This window comes from Populus trichocarpa, chromosome 6, assembly GCF_000002775.5.
Source record: "Populus trichocarpa isolate Nisqually-1 chromosome 6, P.trichocarpa_v4.1, whole genome shotgun sequence".
Classification (NCBI taxonomy): domain Eukaryota; kingdom Viridiplantae; phylum Streptophyta; class Magnoliopsida; order Malpighiales; family Salicaceae; genus Populus; species Populus trichocarpa.
In genome coordinates this window covers 26,578,658-26,589,888 of record NC_037290.2, presented here as the reverse complement: position 1 = coordinate 26,589,888, position 11,231 = coordinate 26,578,658, and the positions used below count along the sequence as shown (strand labels likewise).

The window sequence follows — 11,231 nt, the reverse complement described above, 5'->3', positions numbered from 1 at the left end:
ATAAGTGGAAGACGCTAAAGTTGGTTAGGTTTGGAGATGGACTATTCATCTTGTAGTTACCCGGCCCGTGACCTGGGTTTTGGGCCGATACAGGGTCATGGACCGGGTCAGGTCTATGAACTTCAGTTACCAAAAATACCATAACCAACTTCAAAAAATTACACTCGAAATCCTTCTCCTCTTCCTCTATTATCTTCCTTCACTTATAAAGAACACAAGGGCTGGATCTGTTCGGGTCAGTCAAATACTCTCTCTCTATCTCTCACTGAATTCCACACGCTCTCTCTCTTTCTTCTAGTTGGATCTCACCTCATCGTTATACGGTTCGTTTTGCCTCTCGAATTCTTTCTCGATCTGTTTGGATTCCGAGAAAGTGATTCCATTTTCTCAGTACCCAAAGTTATTGCTCTTTTATCTGTTTTGAATTATCATTACTATCATCTATGGCTCTAATTGATTGATTTTTAGGTTTCGATGTGCTCACAATATAAGACGACGACTTTTTTATTGATTATTGCTTTGTATTTAGGATTCTGATCTGAGTTTAGACTGAGCAGATCTGAAATGCGTTTTTTTTTTAATTAATTTCTAGATCTAATTTTGATTATTTTTGAGTAATTTAGTTGATTAGCTGTTATTGTTTAATGTTTTTGGTTTTGGTTTTGGTTTTGGTTTTGGTTTTGGTACTAATTACAGATTTAGTTACATTTATGTGTTAATCGTGCTGGATCTGTAATTTAGGTAAAAATTTGGTTAGTGATTTGTGTGTGAATTTTGATGGAAAGTTGTAAGAATGTGGTGATTTGGGAACACTAGTGGAAATAGTTGGGAGTTTGTGAGAATTCGGTGGTGCTGAATTGTTTGAAGAGAAGGTTGAATTTGTTTTGTTTTGTTAAATTAGTGATCACATTGATTAGTGTTTACGATTTGAAGAATTTAAAATGAGAATGCTGTTAAATTTTAATGCCTAGTGCTGATTTGATTTTGCATCTAGTTGCAAATTTGGTGTCCTTCAAATCGGCATTATTATGTGAATGGAATGTGTTAAATCATGTGGTATCTGTAATGTAGGTAGAATAAGTTTGGTCACTGTGGTAATTCTAACTGAATTCGATGGAAATGGTAGGATGTTGTTAAGAATTTGAGTTGTGTCTGTTGGCTTAATATTATAAAATAGAGAGGCTAAATGTATATATCATGATATTTGTGGTATTTTTTTTTTAATCTTGTGCTTTGCTGAATAGAGATGAATTATTTATTTATTTAGTTGTTCTTACATTTTGTTTTTCACAGTCGGTGCTCTTTTTGCCTTTTCTTGCCTGTTTATCTTATATTGATTTCAGTTAACATGACTTTTTTGTATTACCAGGTATAAAAAAGAGATGGAGAAGTCTTGTACATTTCTTGTGCACTTTGATAAAGGGACCCCAGCTATAGCTACGGAGATCAAAGAGGCGCTTGAAGGCAGTGATGTGTCGGCTAAGATCGATGCCATGAAGAAGGCAATTAGTCTTCTATTAAATGGGGAAACCTTACCACAACTGTTTATCACCATAGTCAGATATGTCCTGCCGTCGGAAGACCACACAGTCCAGAAACTTTTGCTTCTGTATCTGGAGATTATTGACAAGAAGGATGCCAAGGGGACGGTGTTACCAGAGATGATTCTCATATGCCAAAATCTGAGGAACAATCTTCAGCACCCCAATGAATACATTCGTGGGGTGACATTGAGGTTTCTCTGTAGATTGAATGAGACAGAAATAATTGAACCACTTATCCCTTCAGTCCTTCAGAATCTAGAGCACCGACATCCATTCATTAGGAGGAATGCTATCTCAGCTGTGATGGCCATTTATAAGCTTCCTCATGGTGAGCAGCTTTTGGTTGATGCTCCAGAAATGATTGAGAAGGTTCTGTCAACAGAGCTAGATCAGTCAGCTAAGAGGAATGCTTTTCTCATGCTCTTTAATTGTGATCAAGATCGGGCCACTAATTACCTCTTGACCAATGTTGATAAGGTCTCTGAATGGGGTGAACTGCTGCAGATGGTTGTCTTAGAGTTGATTCGGAAGGTGTGCAGAACAAATCGAGGAGAGAAGGGAAAATACATTAAGATCATTATATCATTGCTGAACGCCCCTTCTAATGCAGTTATTTATGAGTGTGCTAGTACACTTGTTTCTTTGTCATCTGCACCTACTGCTATTAGAGCTGCTGCCAGCACCTATTGCCAGCTTCTAATTTCTCAGAGTGACAATAATGTGAAGCTTATAGTTCTTGATCGTCTGAATGAGCTCAAGTCTTCTCATAGAGAGATCATGGTTGACAGGATTATGGATGTGCTTAGGGCACTATCCAGCCCGAATCTAGACATTCAGAAAAAGACTCTAGATATTGCCCTTGATTTGATCACCCCAAGGAACATCACCGAGGTTGTTCTCATGTTGAAGAAGGAAGTTATGAAGACTCAAAATGGAGAGCTTGAGAAGAATGGTGAGTACAGGCAAATGCTCATCCAAGCCATCCATTCTTGTGCCATCAAGTTCCCAGAGGTGGCAAGCACAGTGGTTCATTTGTTGATGGATTTCCTGGGAGACAGTAATGTTGCTTCAGCTATTGATGTTGCCATATTTGTCCGGGAGATAATTGAGACAAATCCAAAACTTAGGGTTTCTATTATAACAAGACTGTTGGATACTTTCTACCAGATACGAGCTGCAAGGGTTTGCTCCTGTGCTCTTTGGATAATCGGCGAATATTGCCTGTCCCTTTCTGAAGTTGAAAGTGGCATTGCAACCATCAAGCAATGCCTGGGAGAATTACCATTTTATTCAGTTTCAGAAGAAGGGGAAGCACCTACCGATGCTTCTAAGAACTCTCAACAACCAAGTTCTGTTACAGTTTCTTCTAGAAGGCCTGCTATTCTTTCTGATGGGACTTACGCAACACAGAGTGCTGCTTCTGAAACTGCCTTTTCCCCGCCTACCATTGTTCAGGGGTCATTGGCTGCTGGGAACTTGAGATCCCTTCTTCTCACTGGTGATTTTTTCCTGGGAGCAGTTGTAGCATGCACTTTGACAAAGCTTGTTCTGAGATTGGAAGAGGTGCAGCCTTCTAAGGTTGAAGTAAACAAAGCATCCGCCCAGGCATTGTTGATCATGGTCTCTATGATACAACTTGGGCAGTCACCAGTTCTATCACACCCAATTGACGGCGACTCTTATGATAGGATTCTCTTGTGCATAAGATTACTATGCAGTACAGGTGATGAGGTCAGGAAGATATGGTTGCAGTCTTGCCGTCAGAGTTTTGTCAAAATGCTTTCAGAGAAACAGCTGAGGGAAACTGAGGAACTAAAGGCAAAGGCTCAGGTTTCTTATGCACAACCAGATGACCTTATTGATTTCTACCATTTGAAGAGCAGGAAGGTAAGAAAGATTTGCATTTTTTAGTTTTTGACTTGGGAGTTTGCTAAGAGCCGCTGCTAGTTTTGGTTATTAGTATTTGTTACTATCATTGATACATTCCTTGATAGTTGCTTATGGAAAAGTGATATTAATATTTGTTTTTGAGCTATGCTTCATTTCCCCCTTAAAACTCATGTAGCTGCATATTTTACATGATTTTTCTGATGCTGTGAACCAAGTCTCTTAAAAGTTGCTTGTTTACCCTTTCATTCTTTGAGAGTTGGATCTGCTTGATATTATTTAAGCGTCATTTTTTATTAGACTGATTCAGTTTTAGGCATTGGTATCATTTGCTAGCAAAGATTCAATGCCAGTGACCATTTCATGCTATGATGTTTTGTACTTCCAAGTTGATGTTTTCCGCATGTTTCAATGGTCAGGTCTCTTCATTTCATTTTTTTTGTTGAATATATAGGCAGTGCTTGATTTCAGATGCTGTTAATTGATATCACAGTGATTTTCAGTTGATTAGTAAAATTTTCACATTAAGTGTTCCTGGCTTCATCTAAATTACAGGGTATGAGTCAGCTGGAGTTGGAGGATGAAGTTCAAGATGATTTGAAAAGAGCAACAGGAGAGTTCATCAAGGATGGGGATGATGCAAATAAGCTTAACCGCATTCTTCAGCTCACAGGATTCAGCGACCCTGTTTATGCTGAAGCTTATGTGACAGTTCATCACTATGACATTGTACTTGATGTCACAGTGATCAACAGGACAAAAGACACTCTCCAGAATTTGTGCTTGGAACTTGCCACAATGGGTGACCTGAAACTGGTGGAGCGGCCCCAGAACTACATCCTAGCTCCCGAGTCTAGTAAGCAGATAAAGGCCAACATCAAGGTGTCCTCAACCGAGACTGGAGTGATTTTTGGAAATATTGTGTATGAGACATCCAACGTACTTGAGCGGACAGTTGTTGTCCTTAACGACATCCACATTGATATCATGGATTATATTTCTCCTGCAGTTTGTACAGATGCTGCTTTCAGAACAATGTGGGCAGAGTTTGAATGGGAAAACAAGGTACCATTGGCATTCCCTTTGACTTATTTATTTCTGTGATCTGTGTTGCATGCCTGCTGCAATGATGTAAGACTATTCAAATTTCATTTGACATGATCATGCAAGGATACAACCCTCACTTTTTTGAGTTACTGGGACATGAGTAACAATTTGCACAATAATATCCGAACTGCATCATTCCATTTATATATAATGATAGCCACTTGAATTGTGGTATGATGTAAAGCCATCATTCTTATCTGCACAAGCACTTGCATTTATGCAAAAGCTTTAGTTATTTGGATGTTTAATTCTCTGCTCTTATTTTTGTGGTGAGAAAATGGTTTCTTTGCTGGCCTCAATCTAAACTATCATCCCTTGCAAATTCCGTTGGTGCCTGGCAGTACTAGCCATTTCTTTGTTATTGACTTTGATGTCATCACCTGCCTGAATCCTGCTTAAGGGATTGTCTCTAGACTGGATGTTTCTGAATTCAATCTCCATTCTTCTACTCTGTTGTTAAATGGTTTCCTTATTCTTATTTCGGTTTCTGCACACTTCTCTTCTACATCAATTACTGGTGCATTTCGATATATAATAAATTCTAAAAATATTCTTGCTGATATCTTGTGTTTCAGGTCGCTGTGAACACAATAATTCAAAGTGAGAAGGATTTTCTGGATCATGTCATCAAGTCTACCAATATGAAGTGTCTTACAGCACCGTGAGTTATTTTGGTCTACGCACTCCACACATAACAATAATATAACAAACTCTTTGACTGGTCTGATGTCCTTCCATTGGTATTTGACACAAGTGCTTTTTTGGTCGTTGAATTTCAGGTCTGCACTAGACGGGGACTGCGGTTTCTTGGCTGCAAATTTATATGCAAAAAGCATTTTTGGTGAGGATGCGTTGGTTAATATCAGCATAGAAAAACAAGCTGATGGGAAGCTTAGTGGGTACATCCGGATACGGAGCAAGACCCAGGGAATTGCCCTCAGCCTAGGGGATAAGATCACTCTCAAGCAGAAGGGAGGCAGTTGATGTAGAAACTCAGCAACGTAGCCATCACAAGATTAGCCATACCCCACTTTGAACTGCAATTTTATATGTTTTGAGAATCAAATTACGAGGGTTGTTAATATTTTTATTTACAAATTCTTAAGAATTGATTTAGGTACTCTACATATTGGTCCTTGAATTTTGTTACTTGTACCTAGAAGTAGTCTTATTCTGGAAGTCGCATTTGTTGTGTTTGGAGGGCCATATTTCTAGGGTTGGACGTTGTTGGCAGTGGCAGAATCGAGGCCTTTTCATTTGCTTAAAGAGCATTCTTTCGTTTTGGTTATTAAGCTTGGTAATGTAGAATAGGCATCCTGCTTGGCGCTGCTTCATATTTTTGGCTTCAACATTTGGTGTTTAGGTCATGTTGAGCGAGCAGGAAGAAGACTTGTATTAGACATGGTGATGAACAATGATATTTGGAACCAAAATTTCCATTTCAGCAAAGAACTTTTCTGCGTTGGGTTTATGATCGGTATGATTATGTTTAAGTAAAATTTACTTGTTCATACTATATTATATTTTCTTATTTAACATGGTTTTATTGTCTGACCACTTGTAGCTTGTAAATTATCGAGAGAAAAAGTCCCCCACTCTCAAGCATGAGATGGATGGCACGTTGATTTGCTTCTCTTCTTAGGTTAAAGTAATGACTCGAAGACAATTATAAATTGGGGATTTCACCATTCTCAATTACAAGCTCTTTCTGCAAAGCAGTAGCTCTCTTAATCTTCACCTTTTTGAGGCCTTCATTAACCTCCTCTTCCTCTCTATCGCTTTCCATTGAATCCTATGACCAAAGTAACTTTCATTACCTGTGATTGTTTTCTCATCTTTTTATATTGTCTGCCTCTTCTCTGGTTATTCCACAATCTTCTCAAACCTATCAGGTGCTCTTCACTTTAATCAACTCCTTCGTAGTCTCTTTCTATGTTTCTTACCTCTTCTTTTCTTTCTAAATTGATTTTATGTTAATGTGTTTGTATATGCATGCAGAGCCTCCTTTATACAAAGAGAGTTGACAAACCAGCTTACTTTAATTAATTTTACAGAGACCAATTTACTATTAACTCGTTTTCAAAGTGAAATTGCACCCTTTCTTCTTGTCGAACTCTAGAGAAACACCTTCAAATGTGAAACATGGTACATCAATAGCAGATCAAACCTCCTTGCAGTGAACAAGTCAAGAACAATACAACAATGATTTCATGTGGAAGGAGCTTGGCTTTTAGAATTGAAAAAACTGCAGCAGAAAAACAGTGATGAGTACTTGTTAAAAGGGGATTAAGCTTAAATCCATTGCAGATATAATCTTATTTCAAGTTGGAAGAATTTTGGTGGGTTAATGTTACTATTACCGATCAATATTATTTCTAACTTTCTGTCAATCCTTGCATACGACTCTGATGGTCATTTATCAGGTTCCGCAACTCCCTGCGCCGAAATGCTGACAATTAGCATGAAGTTTTGCAGTTTTAAATATTTAAAACCACTGAATATTATCTCTTAACTATAAGTAATAAGTACATCCAGTTGGTTGGTTTGTTCATCAGAAACTACAATGAATGATTGATATATACCTTGCCTCGGAGTACTTTTGTATGAACTTGTTCAAGCTCCTTCCATGAAGTATCAAATCAACTTCATCCAATTTGATCTGCTTCAACTTTGGTGTGCTTTGGTTTTCATCTGAATCCACGATAGCAGCAAAGGTTTCCATTTTAGGACACTGACGAACCTCTACTTTTTCCAAGGATGGCCATTTGAAAGGCAAGCTATCCAAGCAAAAAGCAGCAAGGTTAGGAAGGTAGAGTAGTGAAAGCTCTACTAATTGAGGGAGCACCACAATATCAACCGTCACTCTGCCATCTTGTCGTTGCGGTTCCTTTGCAACAACTGTTTCCAGCTCATCACAACCTTTTACGAGCAGTTTTTTCAATTGGCAAAGACTTTGAGCAACAGAAGCATCGAAGAGAACTTTAAGTTTCTTGCAGTTTTGAATGTCTGCAATTTGAAGATTATGCAGGCGCAGTAGTCTAGTAGGGCCGTCCCATATGCACTTCATTGCTGGCAAATCACAAAGTGCAAGTTCTCTTAAATGGGACAGCATCTTTTTCTCCTCAAACGCAGGCTTTTCGATTTTGAGGTTGAATACATACTCCAGTGCTTCACATGAATCTACTGAAAGCTCTTCAAGTTCATCGAACCGTTGCAGCAGTTCAAGTGAAGCAAAGACACTAGACAGTTTCACGCACTTGAAAAACCTCATACTCTTGAGCTTCTGCAAAGACATGGACAATTCAGCAGGTAGTGCACCATGGCATAACCCTTTAAAGGATCCCAAACACTGAAGGTCTAGCTTTTCCAGGTGCATCAAACAAGTGTGTTGATGCTGCTCTATTACGGGTGGCATCTTCCATTCTTCACTGTCAATCAAGTACTCAAGGTCAACACAATCAGATACTTCCAGAGTTTTCAAGACAGCTAAGCCATCTCTATCTGCCAACTGGTAAGGGAAAATAGTCCTTAGCCCCTCAAAGGACGATAGTTTAAGATACTGCGTTCTCTTCAGTAATGGCTTGACACAGCCTAGTGAAGGAATCGCGAAAATTTCTTGGCATTGACCCAACCACAAACCTCAAGATAATTTGATTGCTTGTGATGGACAGAGCCGCGTATGGCTATTTTGAAAACCTCCAATTCAGGAAAACTGAAACCTTCAGGTATACATCCAAAATCAGGGACCTCCATCATTAAGGTGGTTAAGTGGGACAGTGATTTCAGCTCAGCTATGTGCTCTCTGGTGTATTTCATGAAAGAACTTGAGTACAGCTCTTCTAATCTGGACCACCTTGAGATGACATTTGGAGGAAATATGGCATTGAGTTTTTTTCTGCTATGATGGCAGTCTTCCAAATCAAGCAACCTTATATTTGTCAACTCCCCTATTTCCTGTGGTAGGTCTAGGAGCTTGCAATTTGCCAAGCTTAGAACCTCAAGCATTTTCATATTCCCAATAGCAGCTGGGGCAGCAATCCTGCAATTTTTAATGATTAATGTCCGAAGACTTGTTAGATAAGAAAATCCTGGTTCCAATTTCCTCGAAAAGTAAGGATCGCCTTTCGAGATAATATCACTCTGATCAAAAACTTTAAGGGCTGTCATCCCTTTGAAGACTCCATCTGGCATAGGCTGTTCAATACAATTGCCTTGCATCAACAATATCTGGAGGTCTGAGCAGTCCCAGGAAGCAGGGTATCCATTTATCTGATTGTACATTACTGATATCCCAGTGTAATGCTTCAAAGTTTCCGCATTTGGCCACTCCATCAACTTCACCCCAGCTTTCACGAAGTAAATATCAGATGCAATTGTTTTTGCTACATCACGGACAACATTGTTCATTTTGATGCATCCTGTTTCATTGCCTGCTAACAACAGACATGAATCTTTGAGATTTTTTGTGATAGAATGTGCTCGCCTCCTTGCCTCCTGTATAGTCAGAACATCTTTAAACATTTCCAGTCCAATCCCGTATCTCACTAGAACCTCTATACAGATGTTGTAATCCTCCGGAAATAAACAGCAAAGCAAGAACATTGACTTTGCTTCCCGATTTTTCAGGTGGTCATAGCTTAGCTTAAGGCACTTATACACGATTTCGTCCGTGCCCTCAATGTTGGAAGGCATTGGTTTCTGAAGTGCTAGAGCAGCTTCTTCCCATTCTTCCAGGGCTTTGTCTCTCATTGCCCTTCCCACATTAACAAGGGCTATGGGCAAACCCCCGCATTCTCCGCAGACCTTCTTTGCCACGGAATTCAATTCGGGAGAGTCGATAACCTCACCAGTATTCATCTTAAGCAAGCCCCATGATTCATTTTCAGATAAAGCATTTAGATGGATGATCTTCGAAGTCTCAATTCCTGTGGTCATAGAATTGCATACTAGTCTGCATCGTGTTGTGACCACAATCTTACGAACTTTACAATTCACATTTTCAGGATCTTGATGATCATCATCCCCAAATGGAATGCCTATGGCAGCAAGATCAAGGGCGTCCCAAATATCATCCAAGATAATAAGGATCTTATCCACATTCTTCAATCTAGCATGCAACCGACCGGCTCTTCCTTGTTCTCTTTTCTCGTCGAACTTGAAGCCCAACATATCTGCTATCTGCTGCTGGATGTTTTTCACTTCAACAGTACGTGACACTACAGCCATCACAACAGCATCGAAAAGCATATCTTCTTTAGCCCTTCTTTCAATTTCTTTGACTAAAGTCGTTTTACCGACACCAGCCATCCCATATATCCCGATAAAATTGATTATATTGCCCTCCAATGCCTCCATGATTTCCATTATAGCCAATCTAGTGCTCTCAAAAATAACAAAATCTTGAGACACTATTTCTGGGGGAGCTGCAGGCATGGAAACATTATCGAACTGCCCATCTACTTTTATCTTTGCGATTGCTGTTATTTTGTTTTCTGATTCTCTGCTTAGGCGACAGCGTGAAGCCAAATCAAGAAACCACCTCTTGTTTGGAACGGCATCATCTTCCAAAATTTTCCTAGCCTCCAAGATGACTCCATCAACTCTCGACATCCAGTTTCTAACCTCATTTTTTATTGTTTCACCCTTCGCTATTGCTGCGTCAACTGATCCCTGGACATCTTTTCTCACTTCCTCTAGTAGTTGAACTTGATCTTTGAGAGTCTCCATGTTGCTGTTGTAGTGAATTAAATATTCAAATTTTCGTCCGATTGGCTCAACCATGAACTCTCCAATCTTCCCAATGACGGAAATCACAATATCAACAGCCATCTCAGTATACGTATAGCGTCTGAGGTAAGATGATGAAGAAAAGTATAGTTAATGCCTGCACAATGCATGTCTCTGGATATCCTTACAGCAATGGCCTAGGTACAATTACTTATGCATCCAAAATAATGATAGCAATGACACAAATACAAATAGTAAAGATTTTGACGTGAAAATTGTTATGGATACATTGGAACAAATAGATAACCAAAGCCTATAAAAGAAAAATTACCGTCAAGACGTATCAAATACATAGCTTGACAAGAACAGTCATAATTTTAGATATTATAATTAGATCGGCTCAAATTTTACCGAATAATTCTACAAGCTCAGTTATGTAAGGAGTCAGCTGAAGACCTTTAAATTAGATCTAAAAAATGTTGTTTGTACTGTTTTTATTATTTCTCTAGTTAATTTTTGGTTTTTAATTACTTTTCCAACTTAGATTTGGATTTCTTTTGGTTAAGTCAGTTTTAACCTATATATAAATTGGTGTGTTATTTTTATCATTATTAGGTTCTTGAATTACAAACTTTTTAGAAAATATAGAGTTTTCTCTTTATTTTTATGCAAATTCATACTGTAATTTCAGAGCTTGAGAAACCTTGATTTTATCTACGCTATAAACTTCATATCGAATTTTTCAAAACATAATATGAAGATGATCACAACTGGAAATTGCAAAAAGAGCTCATCATCTTTCAAAGCTAACATCATATTTATCAACCTCCACTACTATAAGATGGAACTTCCTAGTAGCAAAAACGCTTGCCAGTTACAAAAAAGAATTTTAGACATGGAAATAAGAATTCATACTATTCATAACTTAGCAAAATCAAGCAAATTATGCAAATAACTACTAGATGG

At 38.6% G+C, this 11,231-nt stretch overlaps 2 protein-coding genes across 2 annotated transcripts; one reads left to right on the top strand and one right to left on the bottom strand.

The window, feature by feature from the left end:
- Positions 1 to 156: 156 nt before the first annotated feature.
- LOC18100737 (coatomer subunit beta-2) lies at positions 157 to 6,009 on the top strand. Its single transcript, XM_006382081.3, has 5 exons — positions 157 to 323; positions 1,370 to 3,431; positions 3,987 to 4,496; positions 5,114 to 5,199; positions 5,318 to 6,009. The coding sequence occupies exons 2-5, from the start codon at positions 1,383 to 1,385 to the stop codon at positions 5,520 to 5,522; spliced, it is 2,850 nt and encodes a 949-aa protein (XP_006382143.1). The 5' UTR covers positions 157 to 323; positions 1,370 to 1,382; the 3' UTR covers positions 5,523 to 6,009.
- Positions 6,010 to 6,181: 172 nt separating this feature from the next.
- Positions 6,182 to 10,848, bottom strand: LOC18100736 (disease resistance protein At4g27190). The gene is made up of 3 exons (XM_024602507.2): positions 7,121 to 10,848; positions 6,899 to 6,974; positions 6,182 to 6,783 (listed from the first exon to the last, which is right to left on the bottom strand). Exon 1 carries the CDS (start codon positions 10,365 to 10,367, stop codon positions 8,130 to 8,132), a length of 2,238 nt encoding a protein of 745 aa, XP_024458275.2. The 5' UTR covers positions 10,368 to 10,848; the 3' UTR covers positions 6,182 to 6,783; positions 6,899 to 6,974; positions 7,121 to 8,129.
- Between the last annotated feature and the right edge of the window lie 383 nt (positions 10,849 to 11,231).